The sequence below is a fragment of the Spermophilus citellus genome (genome assembly GCF_964194105.1).
Source record: "Spermophilus citellus genome assembly, chromosome: 3".
Taxonomy (NCBI): Eukaryota; Metazoa; Chordata; class Mammalia; order Rodentia; family Sciuridae; genus Spermophilus; species Spermophilus citellus.
Genome location: NC_138184.1, coordinates 135,582,226 through 135,600,101, shown reverse-complemented (window position 1 = coordinate 135,600,101; position 17,876 = coordinate 135,582,226). Strand labels below are relative to the sequence as shown.

Here is a 17,876-nt window from a genome sequence, read left to right as displayed (position 1 = left end):
TTGATCTCCGGCTTGGCATTTTTGGAAGGTGGTGGAAATTTTAAGGTCTTCGGGTCTCTGGGGATATGCCCTTGAAGAGCACTGCTGGGCCCCTAGTCTCTTTCTTTTTTACTTTCTGGCCATGAGATGAAAGTTTTGGCTCCATCAGAAGCTTCTGCCATGATGTACTGCCTCTCCCAAAGCCAAAGGGCCAATCAGTCATGGATTGAAATCTCTAAAACCATGAACCGAAATCGACCTTCTTTGTTTATAAGTCGCTCATCTCAGGTATTTGTTACAGTACATGGAAACGAACACAGACAGGCTCAGGTAAAAGCACTTTCTTTCTTTTTTTTTCTTTTCTGTTCTGGAGATTGAACCCAGGGGTGCTTTTACCACTGAGCTACCTCCCCAGCCCTTTTAATTTTGTATTTTGAGACGGGGTCTCACTAAATTGCTTAGGGACTTGCTAAGTTGTTGAGGTTGGTTTTGAACTTGTGATCCTCCTGCCTCAGCCTCTATGGCCACTGGGATTATAGTTATGGACCACCATGCCTGGTTAAAAGCACCATCTTTCTATGATAGTTCCATCTGGAACACTTGCCAGATAATATTCTGGTTTCTAGTGCTTTCCAAAGATATTTTGACAGATATTTATATACTCAGAATCCTTTACAGATAATCACCTTTACCATGAATGATCAATATCACAAATATTAATTCAAAATTCTCAAAATTAATTCTCTCTCTCTCTCCCCCTGAGGACATAAAATTATGCCAATCAGGATTATTGCACTATATTATATGATTGATTTTAAAAAATAAAGGTTAGTCATGTATTTAATCTATAGGCCATTATTTCTACCTGATGAAGTCTCCCAACAAATTTAGATAGAATCTTCCCACTTATTTTCAATTAATGAAATAGAAAACAGGTTCACATTTCTTTTAAAACAGCTTCTCAATTTCCCTTCCTGTTATTGTTCTACTTAGTCCAGCCTCAAAAACAACCTTTTAAATTCTGCCCCACCTTAGAAGTTGTGATGCTAAAAGAAGCCTATAGAAAGGGAAGTCTCCCTTTAAGGAAGAACTATCATGCTAGGCCGCTGAGACCAGAGGAGAAGAGACTCACTAGATAGAAATGGCTGAGGGAGGTGTCTGGCTTAGGGCAGCAGAGGTTCCCCTCCAGCTCTAAGTGGGCAAGTTATCCACCATCCCAGACTTCCTTTCCTCATTGATTAAAAACACGGATGAGGATGATGGTAGCAATGGTGGTATCCCACTCGGAGACTGCTGGAGAAAGGAAATGAGCTAATATACTAAAATCCCTTTTAACAGCATGTGGCAAATAGCAAGCAGCATGTGAGTGCTAGCTATTAGCACTATACAAAAGTAGCATTTTAAAAAGTGAATGACACCCATAATGTCCATAATGTTCATTCATTTTGGCTTCATTGTGCAAAGAATTCTCTGTTCTTAGAACCAGGAGGGAAAATGCAAGAAAAGCCAAACCATTCAGGCCACTTGGAAAAGTACCTCTAGCCTTTCAAAGCGGCACACAGCCAGGCCCAGTCCTACAGGTGCCCCTAGGTGGCATCAGAGGCTCATGCCTCAAAAAGAAAATGCAATGTAGAAAAACTTACTGGAAGGAGAGAACATACAACTAGAAAGATGGGGAGGAAAATGAGTTTAACAGGTTAACAAGAAAGGTTAAATAAAATTTCTAGAATAACTCTCTTTATAGACAATGAGTCACTAGGAGATCCACGTCTCAAATTGCAAAAGAAGAAAACTGCTTCAGGAAAATAAGAGCCAAGCAGTAAATGCAACTAGTAAGATTATTAATAGACTAGGTAAGCATTAGTATTACTGTGAAAAAGTTATGACATAATAATATGTAATATTGTTATGAGAAATATGAGCAAACATTTTATTTATTTACTTAAAAACAGAAAAATAGTCACCATATAATAACCAATAATTAGCATTTGCTTTTTTCTGGGATGGTTAAAGTCTCAAAAACTAAGATCGTCTCATAAACATGCCAGGAGATGACAGCATCCACGGCCTGCACCCAGTGCAAAAATTCCTGCCTCAATGATGTTAATAACAGAGCCAGCTACGGAACAGGCCATGGCAGAGGAATACACAGATGTTGGAATCAATCTCCTTTTCACAGTCCTAGTCAGCAACCTGAGACTGAATGCAGATGGCATTAGTCTTGAAGTCAGTCTTCATCAGCTGCTTTAAAAGCAAAAGATAAGTTATATACATGCCCTCTATAATCTTAAGGTAAAATGACTCGGCTCCTTATTTACCTACTGAATAGAACTCTAATCTAAATGGTGCTAGTAACATCTGGGAATAATTGATCTCCCCTAAAGTGCTCCAGAACTCTATCTACAGACTCCTCATACAATCTGTAAGAACCCTAGAAAAAATGATGGAGAGCAGGAGAAAGAATACCAGTTGGTTTCCAAATCTCCAAGTTGATTTGGGGCCTAGGACTACAATCTCTATAGCTCTCCAAGAAGTGAAGCAGCATTTCTGAGAGGGTTTTTCTGTGCTTTTCATTTATCCTTGGGTGTGAATGACTGTCAAGTGAAAGAAGAGCTTCTTCGCACCACACACCAATCCAGGTGTTCACAGGAAGTATCATTTTCTCTATTTAATAACATGATCTGTAGGTAGATACATAGAATGAACCCTATAGTCTATTATATATTAAATATACATAATATTGTAATAATGTATATCATATTAACAAAATATCTAACACACTGGCCATATACTCATTATATAAAAGACTATATACATATATTCTATATATGACATATATAATTCATTAAGACTGATTGATTGAGTAGCATAGTATATTTCTACAAAGAGGAACTTTTTCAAAATTGAATCTCAAGCCTTCAGTTGCAAGGAATGCCATGCTAAAATTTTATTACATTGCAAATAAAAGGACCTATTTTAAGTGAGATTGCTATAAAAGCTCTTATTAAACCCTGACATCAGTGTTTATTTCCACTCCTTAGGGGAGTAATTCAGACTCCAAAGAGGGAAGGCAGGAGCTAAGATTCTACCTTTGAAATCAATGCTGAGTGCACAGTATCAAGCCTTAAAAGAATTACAAATATAAAGCAACCACATGGCACATTAGGAACATTTTAAATTTTATTTGATTTATTTGTTTTTGATAAAGTGTGAGGCTAAAAGATTCTGCAGTACCAACTGCCACGAATTAAGCCGTCTGCAAACTTTACACGCTGGTCTACAGCCACTGTCACAGCCAACACACCATGTGTGCTGGAATGACTCAAATAAATGTTTCTCATCAACTTAGTAGAGATCATCTCTATTCCAACAAAATCCAGCCGATCTCAAAAACAAGCATGTAAATTTATGTTGCTAATTTTATAAGAGAATTATGCTTCCAAATGTTTCTATGCGGTGGCATGTTCAATATAGAACTGGAGCAACTTGTAAAGCTATCAATAAATCATACCGAATAAAGATCCTTAATCGCCAAAGTTAATAGTTAATAGCTATAGCTCTGCCCCGCCCTTTGAGTTTTTTCATTATTTTCAACTGATGGGGGAGGGGTGGCGATGGTAAAATTTACACATAAAACTATTTAGATACCTCCTTAGCCTTCAGAATCATAGCAAACATTAATGGATCCTTTTTTAAAGATCAAAGTGGACCCTACTCTATATCATTGATTTTGATTTGCCTCTCCTCTTGTATTGATATCATTCTCCTTTGACAACAAATGGTAGCAAGACTTGAAGTCAGTTAAGGAAAGCTTCTAAGTTTGTTTGTTGGACTGTTTGGGCTATTGTAGGCTCTATGGATTTCCAATTAAATTTTAAGTTTGGCTTATAATTTCTTTTTTACAAAAAAAATGACTGATGTTGCATTGAACCTATAGATTCACTTAGGAAGAATTGCTCTCTTAAATATTATCTTTCAATCCATAAAATGATATGTCTCTCCACTTACTAAAGCCTCTAATTTCTCTACACAATATATTTACTTTTCAGTGGACAGATACTGCATGTTTCTTGTTGAATTTGTTCATAAGATTTTGATGACTTTTGATCATCAAAATGATCTTTGATGCTTTATAAATGGAATTTTTTAATTTCATTTTCCAGTTTGGGGCAGTTAATATACGAAAATACATGGATTTTTATACAGTGATGTTGTATCCTGAGACCTTGTTAAATTCAACCATTAGAACTAGCAGTCTCTTTGTAGAGTTCTTAAGATTTTCTATGTATATAATCATGTCTTGTGAATACAGACATCTTTACATCTTTCTTCTGAAATTTTTTCTCCCTCCTTGTTATTATATTACTTCTTTCTTGATTATTGCAATAGGTAGGAACCGTAGTATAATGTTGAAGAGAAGTGAAGAAAGTAAACATATCTGCCTTACTCCTGATCGTTATGTGTAGGAAAAATTCAGTGTATCAGCATTAAGTCTGATGCTCTTAAGTGGGCTTTTTCAGGTTGAGGAAGTTCCATTTATTCTTAGCTTGCTGAGAACCTTTATTATGAAAGGATGTTAGATTTTATGAAATGCTTTATCTCTAATAAGAGTTTATTTGTTTTTTGATAAAGTGTGAGGCTAAAGATTCTGCCATACCAAATGCCACAAATTAAGCCATTTACTTTTCTCCTTCATTTTTTCTTAAAGCTGAATTATACTGATTGCTTTTCTAATATTAAACCATTTCTGATAGAAATCCTTATTGATCATGATGGGTTATAACTTTATATTTGCTTGGTTATGCTTGTTAATATGTTGCTGGGGATTTGTGTACCTCTGTTCACTGGGGACACTGGTCTATAAATTTTTATTACCTCTATTGTCACTGTCAAGTGTTGGTACCAGAGTGATAGATACAGGCTGCCGAAAGTGATTGGAAAGTGGTCCTCCCTCCTTTATGTTCTGAAAGCATAAGTGTAGATTTGATATTTCTTCTACAAAAATTGGATAGAATTTACCACTGGAACCAGTTTTCATTGTGGGGAAGGCTTTTGATAATGAATTCCATTTCTTTCATAGCTATGGGCACTCAGATTTTCTATTTCATCAGGAGTCAATTTTTTTGATTATTAGTCCTCTGAGAAGTGAACAGGGGGTTTAGTAGGAGACTGGGTAATACCTGTGAAACCTCAGGGAGCAGAAAGCAGGATTAGATGAGGCTGATCTGATGTCTGTGAGAGGAACAGAGAAGGGAAGTAGATGCAGATCTGGTAAAGTCTCAGTTAACTAGTAAGGAACTCCAAAACCAACATTGCCTTTGGAGGATCCCACAGTGAGCAGAAATGGCCAGAGTCTGGGACCTTCTCCATGCTGACCCACTGGAGACTGCCTGACAAGGGTTCAGTCTTGACTTAAATGCTGCCATGGATCTTGCATGTGCTCTAGCTAGAAGCTACTAGCTAACTGCTTTCCTGGTGGTTGAGCCAATAAGATCTTTCATGAAGAGAGTTCAAAGCATCTGTTTCCATAGTTAATATATTTAGTAACTTCTGTTTCCCAAAGCCTTTGTCCATTTCATCTAAAAATTAAAATTTTCTGGCATAAAGTTATTCACAATAACATTTTTTTTTTTTTTTTTTTTTTTTTTTTTTTTTTTTTTTTGCTGCTAATGTCAATAGGATCTATAGTGATATACCTCTCTTATTCCTAGTGTTGATATCTGGATTTCTTTTTTTTTTCTTTCCCCTAAAAAAGTTTGCAAAGTAACTTGGGTTTGACTTTTAATTTTCTCTACTATTTGTTTCTTTTCTATTTCACTGATCGCATCTATTTTTATTCTCTCTTTTTTTTACTTACTTAGTTCACATTCTTTCCCCGGCTTCCTAAGCTGAAATTTAGACCACTGATTTTTTAAATCTTTATTCTTCTCCAATATAAGCATTTAAGCCTATAAGTTTCCCTCAAACCACTGATTTAGATTCATCACAAATTCTGGTGTATGTTTTTATTTTCAACACTATCCAGTTAAAAATATTTGGTAATTTCAACTAGGTTGTTCCTTGACTCTCAGGTAATGATGCCAAACATCTGGGAATTTTCAGCTATATGATTGTTACTGATTTCTAATATAATTTCCTTGTGATCCAAGAACATGACTTATATAGTTTCAATCATTTGTAAATTGATTGTCAAGCATATGATCTTTTTGCCAGAGCCTTCAAACGAATATATATTTTTGCTATTGTTGGGTATGATGCTCTATAAATGGCAATGAAGACCTTCAACAGTATTAATCAGATCTTCTATACCCTTATTGATTTTGCATAATTTTCCTATCAGTTAAGAGACAGTGGCATTAAAATATTCAACTAGGATTATGGGTTTGTCCGTTTTCCTTTTTGACGATCAGTTCCTGTTTTGTGTATTTTGAATCCTGATTATTAGGTGCGTATGAATTTAACATTTTCGTTTTCCTAGTGAATTGACCAATTTTTATTATGTATACCACTTCATCTCTGATAACACATTATCTTTAAATCTTATTCTACCTGATATTAATAAAACTACTTAACTTTGTTATTAGCATTTGCATGGTATGTTTTTCCATCCTTTTATTTTCAAGCAAGGCATGTGTCTATGTGTCCATGTAAGCAGCATATAGCTGAGATCATGCATTTTGTTTTCTGTGGGGTTTTTTTGCCAGGGGTGGGGGTGGGGAGGGTTCTGACAAGCTAACCCTTTTAACTAATGTGCTTAGTCCTCTTACGTTTATGAACTGAGGTGATTACATTTAAGCCAATCGATTTGTTATTCATTTTTTATCTTTCCTAACTACGTCTTGTGCTCTAGTTCTCTTTTCCTACCTTCAACTGGGCTAATTAAATATTTTTAAACTGGTCTCTTTTATATCCACATCCTTTGTGCTACTTTTGTCATGTATTTTACAACTCCACACATTATAAACCCTGTTAAACAACACTGTAACTTTAGTTTTAGGTTATGTGTCTTTTAAAGAAGTCTAAGAAAAAGAAAGAAAAGTGTGCTTTGTCTTTTATACTTATACACTCATTTAGAGTTTCCAGGTTTCTTCATACTCTACTAATAGAACCTGATTTCTAGGTAGTATCAAGTCCATTCAGTCTGAAAACCTTGCTTCATACCTCTTGCAGTACAGATCTGCTGACAATGAACTGTCTTCATTTTCCTTCATCTAAAGGTGTTTTTAGTTCACCATTATTTCCAGAGAGAGTTTTTCTAGTTATAGAATTCTGGCTGACAAGCTCTTTTTCTTTTTTTCAGCATTGATTGTTAAGAGGTCCTTCTAGCCTCCATTATTTCCAGTAAAAAGTCAGCCTTTATTCTTGTTTTCAAACTTATGTCGTTATTTTCATTAATAATTTTTTTTCTCTGACTGCTTTCATTTTATCTTTGGAATTCAAAAGTCTGACTATTATCTTTTGAGGTAGAGTTTCCTTTGTATTTATCCCTCTTGGGGGTGCACAGAGCTCCTTAGATCTGTTAATTTATGAATTTCAGCAAACTAAATTGTTTTTATATAATTGTTTCCTCAAATATTTTTCTTCCCACTCTCATTCCTCTCCTGTTGGGACTTCAATTAATTATATTTTAGGTCACTTCTTGTTATCTCATAGGTCAAATACTCACTATTTATTTTTATCTATTTTCTCATATACATATATATCTTCAAAGTTACTGACTCTTTTTCTGCCACCATCAATCTTTATATAATGAATTTTTCATTCTAACTCTTTTACTTTCCAGTTTTAAAATTTACATTTGCCTATTTTTATGTTTTTTGTTTCTCTGATGTTTTAATAACCTTAGTCTCCGTTAAGGTTTCCCAAATGTGCATTCATTATACAGACAGTTTTCTTTGGTCTTTTAACATATTTTTAAAAGTTGTTTTAAAATTTTCATCTGCTAAATTCAACACCTAATGTTGGAGTTCTTACAGTCAATTTCTATTATCTGCCTTTTTCATTTTCTTTAACTGTAGGTCATCCTTTCCTATTTCTTTGTATACATAGTAAATTTTTTATTGTATACTGCATATTGTGGATAAAACATTGTCAAGGCTCAGAATTCAGTTTCGTTCCTCTAAAGAGTGTTGATTTTGTTCTAGTAAGAGGATACTCAAACTCAAATTGTGCAGTGAGTGACTCACATCTCTGTTCAATTCTTTAAGTTTCTAGTCATTCATTTTACGGGGCCCTCTGGGTTTCCACAGATATATGTGCATTCATGTTTCCATAATCAGTAATATATCTCAGCAGAATTTATATGTAGATGTTTGGTTTTATACAATAAGAGCTTCCTTTCTTTCATGGATTCTCTTTACTGATCAAGCTACTCTTCCGGTTCCAAACTAGTCATTTACCAATGTCAGGGATTTCTGCCACCCCTTGCTACATGGATGAGCAGGTGATCTGGGGCAAAAAGCAGCAAACACACAAATACCATTCAAGGCCTATCTGTTCTGTCAAGGGATACCTTCCTTCTACTTTCTGCCTTGCTATCTGGTGCCTTCAAATGGTTGTTTTTAGATGTTCTGTCCACAATATTTAGCCATGATATAGTATCTGTATTTGTGTTCATCTGATTCTCTGATCATTGATTTCTGTCCATGACTGATAAATGGATCGCAAACTGTTCAGCACCCCTACATACCAGTCAACTAAAACTACTGGCTGGCAAATTTTTAAGAAATTATTTCAGCTTTAGATCCCCAAATGCCTCTACATTATCAAATTATATGAGGTTGATGGAGAGAAAAAAAAGACTTTCATCCTACCTCTACTATCTGATTTTAACCACTGCATTAAGGAAAGAATGCTAATTTGTACTATGTGGTGGAGATAAGGGTGGGCAAGAAGCAGTGGGTGTAACATTGAGATTATGACCAAGATAAATGCTCATAAAAGTGGTTTCTACTGCCTTTACCATTAAGTGTTTCTACTATATTAAAAATGTATGCCAAAATAAAATTTAGCTTTACCCTAGAAATGCACTTTATTAGAATTTAATAAACACAAGAGTTCCTGTAACTAATCCTCTTTCTATGTGGGAAGAGTGGGGGAAGGTGAATCCCCTGAGCTCAGTATCACACTAGAGTACATTGAAGGTGCTAAGGATTTTGTCTGAGGGCTTGAGAAATAAGGTCCACATTTTGAGGTGCTGTTCAGTGTTACTTCTCAAATTGAAATTATCTTGAAATTTCTCAAATTGAAATTAACACTTGGGTTCCAGGGAAATCTGTTCAGCCTACTTAATAGAGTTTGTTAGATCCTATTTGGACTCACCTTGATTAGAGAGTAAGAAAGCCACTCGAGGGGGAAGACTCAGATCTCCAGACACAATTTGCAGGCATTCCACTTAATACATAGATAATCGAGCACTTTCTCAGACCCAGAGCAAATAATTTTCATTCCACAGATCAGTCCTGAATATTTTTTTAATGTGGATCTTTTTCTTTCTGAGCCATTGAAAAAAATCAGACTTTTAACTTTGAACATCACATAGGCCACAAAAAAAGAGAGTTTTGTTTAAAGTAATGCATAAAATTATGCTCAGTATTGCTCCAGGAGAAGGAGAGCAATCCTGATGTGATCATTTAGTGGTTCTAAACCTAAAATGCCCTTTCTACTACAAAGGCAAAAGAGAAGGAAAATAAATTTTTAAAGAACCTGTTTATAAGAACATCAAACAGAAAGAAAAAAATCATTTACTCAAAATATCTAGCTGCATAGTTATGAAGTTAGGGGACAGGGCTTAATTATACAAAGAAAAAGGAAGTATAAAATTATCCGTATGAATTGATTATATATTCTTACCAAGGCTTCATAATCTTCTGCAATTTCTGGTATCGGCTGCAAAATTTAAAAACAACCATGTGAGAAGCATGTTTGAAAGCCATTATTTTTACACAAATAATATATATTAAAGAAAACTCAAGATTAGCTGGGCATGGTGGTGTATGTTTGTAATCTCAGTGACTCTGAAGGCTGAGGCAGAAGGATGGCAAGTTCTAGGTCAGCCTCAGCAACTTTGAGAGACCCAAAATAAAAAGGGCTGGGGATTTGGCTCAACAGCAGAATGCATTTGGGTTAGATCTTTAATACTGAGAGAGAGAGAGAGAGAGAGAGAGAGAGAGAGAGAGAGAGAGAGAGAGAAGAAAACTACACATCGGATATAGGACAGAGAATCTGTTGCCAAGAAAAGCCATTTTATCATGTACTTGTTAATTGATTGTATGTCCTCCTCTGAGAAGTGTCTGTTCAGGTCCTTGGCCCATTTGTTGATTGGGTTATTTGTTATCTTATTATCCAATTTTTTGAGTTCTTTGTATACTCTGGATATTAGGGCTCTATCTGAAGTGTGTGGAGTAAAGATTTGTTCCCAGGATGTAGGCTCCCTGTTTATCTCTCTTATTGTTTCTTTTGTTGAGAGAAAACTTTTTAGTTTGAGTAAGTCCCATTTGTTGATTCTAGTTGTTAACTCTTGCGCTATGGGTGTCCTATTGAGGAATTTGGAGCCCGACCCCACAGTATGTAGATCATAGCCGACTTTTTCTTCTATCAGATGCCGTGTCTCTGATTTAATATCGAGCTCCTTGATCCATTTTGAGTTAACTTTTGTGCATGGCTAGAGAAAGGGATTCAGTTTCATTTTGATGCAAATGGATTTCCAGTTTTCCCAGCACCATTTGTTGAGATGCTATCCTTCCTCCATTGCATGCGTTTAGCCCCTTTATCAAATATAAGATAGTTGTAGTTTTGTGGATTGGTTACTGTGTCTTCATGCAAATCAAAACCACCCTAAGATACCATCTCACTCCAGTAAGATTGGCAGCCATTATGAAGTCCAACAACAACAAGTGCTGGCGAGGATGCGGGGAAATGGGTACACTTGTTCATTGTTGGTGGGACTGCAAATTGGTGCAGCCAATTTGGAAAGCAGTATGGAGATTTCTTGGAAAGCTGGGAATGGAACCACCATTTGACCCAGCTATTCCCCTTCTCGGTCTATTCCCTAAAGACCTAACAAGAGCATGCTACAGGGACACTGCTACATCGATGTTCATAGCAGCACAATTCACGATAGCAAGATTGTGGAACCAACCTAGAAGCCCTTCAATAGATGAATGGATTAAAAAAATGTGGCATTTATACACAATGGAGTATTACTCTGCAATAAGAAATGACAAAATCATAGAATTTGGAGGGAAATGGATGGCATTAGAGCAGATTATGCTAAGCGAAGCTAGCCAATCCTTAAAAAACAAATGCCAAATGTCTTCTTTGATATAAGGGGAGTAACCAAGGACAGGGTATAGACGAAGAGCTTGAGAAGATGATTAACATTAAACAGGGATGATAGGCAGGAGGGAAAGGGAGAGAGAAGGGAAATTGCATGGAATTGGAAGGTGAGCCTCAGGGTTATACACAATTACATATAAGAGGAAAGGAGGGGTAGGAGAAAAATTATACAAGTGGAAGAAACGATTTATAGTAGAGGGGGTGGAGAGAGAGAAGGGGAGGGGAGGGGAGGGGAGGGGGGATAGTGGAGAATGGGATAGACAGCAGAATACATCAGTCACTAGAAAGGCAATTTGTAAATCAATGGAAATGTAACTGATGTGACACAGCAATCTGTATACGGGGTAAAAATGGGAGTTCATAACCCACTTGAATCAATCTGTGAAATATGGTATATTAAGAACTATCTAATGTTTTGAACAACCAACAATAAAATAAAAAAAGAAAGAAAAGCCATTTTATCCATTTTAAAACATCATTCAAAATAATAAATTAGTATTCTTTAATGATAAGAGGCAGTCAAAAGATCAGGATTAAACTACTCTCAAAACTCACTGCATTGAGGTATTGCTAAAGACAATGAGAACACTCTCTTTGGATCAGAATGGGTCTGTTCAATGGTGACCCTTAGGGATAAGAATGCCTACATTTGCAATGAAAAAAGTTAAGCCCAAAAGTACTGGACTAAAAAGAAACAATTTATTATCCTTCATGGTAAAATATCCACTAATTGTACTTTTTCTCAAAATGTGTGCTTCTTCTGAGGGAAGACACTTCAATTCCTATAATGAGAAATTGTGTCAGACACCAAGATCAAAACTCTGGGAAGAAACCTGCAATGGGTAAACCTGGCTACAACAAGGGACAAGGTACTTAAACAAACCAACAAACGAAAAATCTTGAGGGTACCCGAGTTTCAACAAGATAAGGAAACCAGAGATTCTATTCTGATCAAACCACTTTCCATTCCTCACACCTGCCAGAAGTCTAGCTTTAAATCTGTTGTCTAGCTGTATTAAGGATCCTTCTGTTCCTTCCAACTAGTCATCTCCTATCCCCAAACTCACCTCACCTTAGGCTCCTGTGGAGAGCCTCCCTGACCTTGCATTTCCCTCATTCAGACTGCAGGGGGCACCAGTGTCTGCACACCACAGGCCATAGGATATCTCACTACCCCGGTTCCCTGAAGGCCAGGGATCTTTACCATAACTGGCATAACATCAGACACACACAGAGTAGGTACTCAATAAACCGTTGGTGCATGATTCTGTTCTGAAGGCTTCACATTCTCAATCACATAAAATATAACTCCTTCAACAACTAAAATAGCTGCATGAAGACTAAAATCTAGTGTTTTGTAAAACGATGAAAAAAGGTATATAAGGAGGTTTTTTTTTTCTCTTTTCTTCCCTTCCCCTCCTTTGACTGCTTTTCTTTTAAAATATTAATTGTTTTTCTTCCTTTCTTCCTTCATCAAAAAACAACTGGCAGAGGGAAAAAAAAAAAATAGGTAACCAGGGGGCGTCTGGCCTGAGCAGAAGCTGGGGACATTTGCAAAAGCCAAACACAAATTTCCACTAAAAGGAACTAGGGGGTCCTTGGAGAAATGGCTCATGCCAAGGCTGAGGAAAGGAAAGATCTAAATATGCTAGGAACATCTGATTGAGCCAGAAAGCAAAGAAATGCTCAACAAATGATGGGGAAATGGTCAAAAGGACACAGAATCTAGGTTGAAGGAGCTCCTGCCAGCCACATCTGGGACAAGATGAGTATCCCAATAGTCATAGTACTGATAGATGATAGCCACTGAATAAAACAGAACAAAGGAGTCCATTTGTTATCAAGAGATATGTTGATAAAGTTTCAGAACAAAAGTCCTGGGGGGAAAAACACAGAAATCTGATGTGTATCACTTTCCAATGTCTACGATGTCACTATTTTTACCGTGGCTGATTTAAAGTACCAACATGACATCTGTGAGCATGAAGCTGGGAAGAGTTGCTGTGCAAAAGCAATACTCTTATTGGATGTTGTACAAGCCAGCACTAGCACTCCACTGGAAATCAATATACAAATGAATAGAAACATAGAAGAATGTAGGTCTCTTCCAACAGAGAAGAGGCAACTAGAAAATGGAGAAAAAATGATAACATCAGAAAAGCCTCCTTTGGAAATTATAATAATAATAAGTAAGTTAAATAAGAAAACTAGTGTCAAAATTGGTGGGTGAAATTGGGATGAGGAATTGGATTTTACATGGTTTCCAAGTATCTCCCTACAAATTACTCATAAATTAATTGCAAAAGGTTGGTGGTAAATGTTGCAATGAAGACAACTTAAGATGTTCTGAATCAAGTGGTCAAAGTGAATGTGATTATGACAAAGAGACACCACAGGCCAACAATAGCATACAATGAAAAACAAAAACAAAATCATCTGCATCAGTGAAATTCCAATCAAGAATACATAATACAGACTCAATCATGAGAACACATTAGACAAACCTGCCCCCCACAAAAACATGTGGGGTTCAATGGAAAACTGTGCAGATATATACATACCCTTCTGGGTTATCAGATTTTGGCTCCGTGCTGCCTTTGAGCTATTTTATAACTCTTGCAAGCCATAGGTAACTAATGGATATATATTTTTGTCCCGTCTGGTAGTGATTTAATTGGCTTCCTCCCTGCTGGTGGAAAACCAGTTTGGTCTCCATTTGCAATTCATCTCAACATTCCTTTGCTCCATATAAATTTGTTCTCTTTTGACTTTTCCCTTTGAAACGATTATACCATCTGCTGGTCTCCTCATATCATATGGGTAAAATTAATTCTTTTAACACATGTCCATTTGTACATCTGTAAGAAAGTCCTAGGTTTACCTTTCCCTGAAAAGGATCCATATCCAATTACCTTTTAACAAATCCAACTGGAGGACAGGCTAACTAGATTGCTAACCTATAATCTTAAAAAAATGTCAAAGTTGTGGAAGAACAGGGTGGAAGGTGCTGCCTGGAGATATATCCTTTATATTAAAAGATGCAATCAGGACAACAGAAAAAAAAAAAAAAACTGAGTGACGTCTCTCTAGGTAAAGGACAAATGAGAGTTCTCTATCTTGCAACTTTTCTGCATGTTAGAAACTATTTTGAAGTAAAATGTGTGCACATGCATGAGATATATTAAGTAGTCACTGCAAAGCTTCAAAATAACTTTCTGGCTGGGGGCCCAAGCAACTTCAGGTTTTTCATGCATTCCACCTTGACTAGTGACTCAGTCAGTCCTGGATATTCCTCCCAGACCAGAGTGCAAAAAAATACTTGGGCCAAGTCAATATTCCTCACATCTCTATTTGTGCACCCTCACTTTATTTAGATTCTACAGAAGAAGGGAAGTGTTTTTTGTTGTGATATGTGTCTGTTGTTCTAACTGGGATACTCTCTCCCTCCCAGGATATTCTTTTATTTATTTTTTTTTTAAAGAAATGTGAGAAGAGAAATGGTTCCTGGAAAGGCTAAGGTTTCACAGTGGCCAGAAACTTCTTGCCCCAGCCCAAGGAATGGTATTCTCTGCATTAGCAGAAGATAATCTCTTCTTGAAACTGGCCTTGTGACCCCTTCTCATTTCCATTACCAGTGAGATTGACAAAGACCCAGAGAGAAAGCAAAGGCTGGTGAGGAGCGGTAGATCCTGTTTAAGGAATTTTCTGAAGTTGGCCTCTGAGGCCTTTGTGATGCAAATTCTTGGCTGGGCCCCAAAAGGGCTGTTCCAGTTGGGACTCCCTTAGATATGCCGAGAAAAGCCACAAGAAAAAAAAAAAAAAAAAAAGCAGAGAGAGCTGGGAAGACCAGACAGTCCTTCAGCTGGGGCTGACTACAGAAACCACATGGAGCAGGCTTCTTTCTGGCTCAGTCTGGGAGCTTGTTTGCTACTCCCAGTGGTCTCTCAGGAGGTGAAACTTTCTAGGTATGAGCAGGGCTGAAGCTGCTAGGCTCAGTAGTTGGCTGATCCATCTGGCCTGGCCTGGACCTCCCAGAACAGCCTGAACTTACAAATACACCAGGTTCTCAGAATCAATGGTATGAGTTGAAACTGACAATCTGACTGTAGCATTTAAGTTTATTTCAAAAAAAGAAATTCACCTTTTGGGTGAAGACACAAATAGTCAGAACTGTCATATGCATCTCTGTATTCTTCCCACATACCTCCCTCTACCCCTCACAGGCCTAGCCCAGTGTCAGAAATACTGCTCAGCACTAAGAACATACGCTTTGCTCAATGAATAAAACTACAAGTGTGGGTGAGAAGCAACAAAGCTACAGCAGCATGCAGCATGTGTTAAGTGCCACCTCAAGTTTCACAATACCTAAAACCTGGAAACAGCTATGTTTCATGTAAAGAAAAGAAAATTCAAATAATGAAAGTTTAACATGAGACTATTCTTGTGTTGTAATGACAACAATCTTTATACACACATGCAATATACCTATATATAGCATCAGTCAGTCTTCTGAAACATATGTGACAGAGTGGATGGGGGCTAATTATTTACACAATTAGTGTTGTTCCTTTTGAAGACAATTACTTAAGGATTTTCTCTATCACTAAAATAATTACAAGAGTCTTTTACACTATTCCTGACTCAGCCAAACTTTGGAGAAATGACCTCAATCAAACAAATAAATCAGCACTTATATATTCCCTAGATGAATGAGAACTCCTCAAACACCTCCCTGCTGTTTTTCCCCGAAAAACTAGAAAATCTGTAGGAATTCCAGCCCAGTATTGATCAGGGTATTAGAAATGGATATATTCTTATACAAATGGGAAAGTACAAATTAGAACATTCTGGCAAGCTCCTAGGCTGTTCTGATTTTAAAACAGCTTTAAAATGTAGATATCCTCTGAGTCAAGAATTTTAATCCAACAAAATAATTTCAACAGTCACTCAGATTTTGCTAAAAGGAACACTGACTTGAAGATATTCAGAAAACACCCTGAAAACGATATAAAGGCCCTAGGAGAAGGGGAATAGTTAACTCTACTGTGTACATACTTCCAATTATATTATGTATCAGCTGTACCTCAACAAAGCTGTAAAATGAAATAACATGCAGGCAATGTAGGCAATAAAGCTGGAAAGAGTAATATTTAATGATATGAGTCTATTGTTAGATATAAAAAGCAGGTAGGTTATAAAGAGTATGAATATTATAACTCTACTTTTATAAATTCTGTGCCTAACTGTGTATTTAAAAGGATATATGTTAAGGATATACACCAAGATATTAAACGCGCTTGTCTGTGGAAGAGGAAATGACAGATTATTCATGATTATTTTCCTTCTGTTTATTTACATATTCTTAACAATAAATCTGATCTCGTGTTAAGGAATGAAGGTTAATTTTTAAAAGACTGTCCAAGTTCTTTGGAAATCCGTGGATTTCAACTTCCTCTCTGTGGATACCACTGCCCAGGGTGGTGCCAGAGCTTACTCATATCCCATCCGCATCATTCTCTCATCACATTGCCAAGCGGGAAGGAAACTGCTAGTGCTCTGCCTTTGATTCTTGGACAGGTTCCACTGTTCTCTGCCCTCAGTGATGACTGGCCATTTAACAGGAAAGGGCACAGAGTAAACTGCCCAATTATCTGTGTGCATGGAGGCACAAAGAATGTCAAGCTGTGTTAAAACCCAAAGAACAGACAGAAACTTGAAGTTGCAGGTAAAAAATAAATAAATAAATAAATAAAATTCAAATCAAATATATCATTTCTGAAAATGTTTTGATAGCCATCTCTTTTTTGAAACACTGTACATTCCTTCATATTCCTCACCTTGCTTTGGTGGAACACATTTCCACACTTTGTTTCCCCACCTATGTTTCAATCAGAAACTAGGAATGGGATTTCGAAATTCCACAAGGATGGAAAAATTGAATTCAGGCTTTCAGCACTTTCAGTACCATGCTCTGCCAAAATGATACTTCCCTGTTGCTCCTTGGTGGCTGATTTGGTCCCTTGGCCCTCATGGTGCCGGCGGGAGAGAGACTTTGAAAGCATAGCCTTAGGTCATGAAAAGCAGGTAAGAAATCTCTGAATCTCCTTATTATTAAAAGTAAGGAGAAAACTGCCAGCTGTGTTTCTTCAGTGTTTCCTAACAATTTCCACAGGTCCAGCTTGGGAAGTCTCCACCTTCCCCAGCTGACATCTGCCCAGGAGTCATGACTAACTGCCTTCCTGACTGCAGAATCTAGTAAATTCCTATGTTTTTTATTCTAAAGGTTTCCTACCAATTAATTAAGATGTCAGTGGAAGTTTAATTGAAAAGCCATGTTTCCTTGTGAGAAAAGCATCTTTCTCTTTTCTTTTTAATCTGAGCAAGAGATCAGAAAAATGAGCCATCTCTTGGAATGAGATACAGCACTGGCAGAAGAAAGAGGCCTCAGGATCCATCCCTCAAAAGCAGCATCATATTCTGAAATTAGGTAAAACAGTGAGAAGACACCAAAGGTGACCCAGAGAGATGTCATTCCTTCCCACAAACAGAATGTAATTGTG

At 36.9% G+C, this 17,876-nt stretch overlaps 1 protein-coding gene across 3 annotated transcripts in view; it reads right to left on the bottom strand.

Annotated features, from left to right (window-relative positions):
- ELMO1 (engulfment and cell motility 1) overlaps positions 1 to 17,876 on the bottom strand; it is a 562,967-nt gene that overhangs the window by 358,307 nt on the left and 186,784 nt on the right. For all 3 annotated transcript variants that reach the window (XM_081286788.1, XM_081286787.1, XM_081286789.1), the window contains exon 7: positions 9,832 to 9,867. In XM_081286788.1, the coding sequence (XP_081142914.1) occupies positions 9,832 to 9,867 (36 nt within the window). The remainder of the gene's footprint in view (positions 1 to 9,831; positions 9,868 to 17,876) is intronic.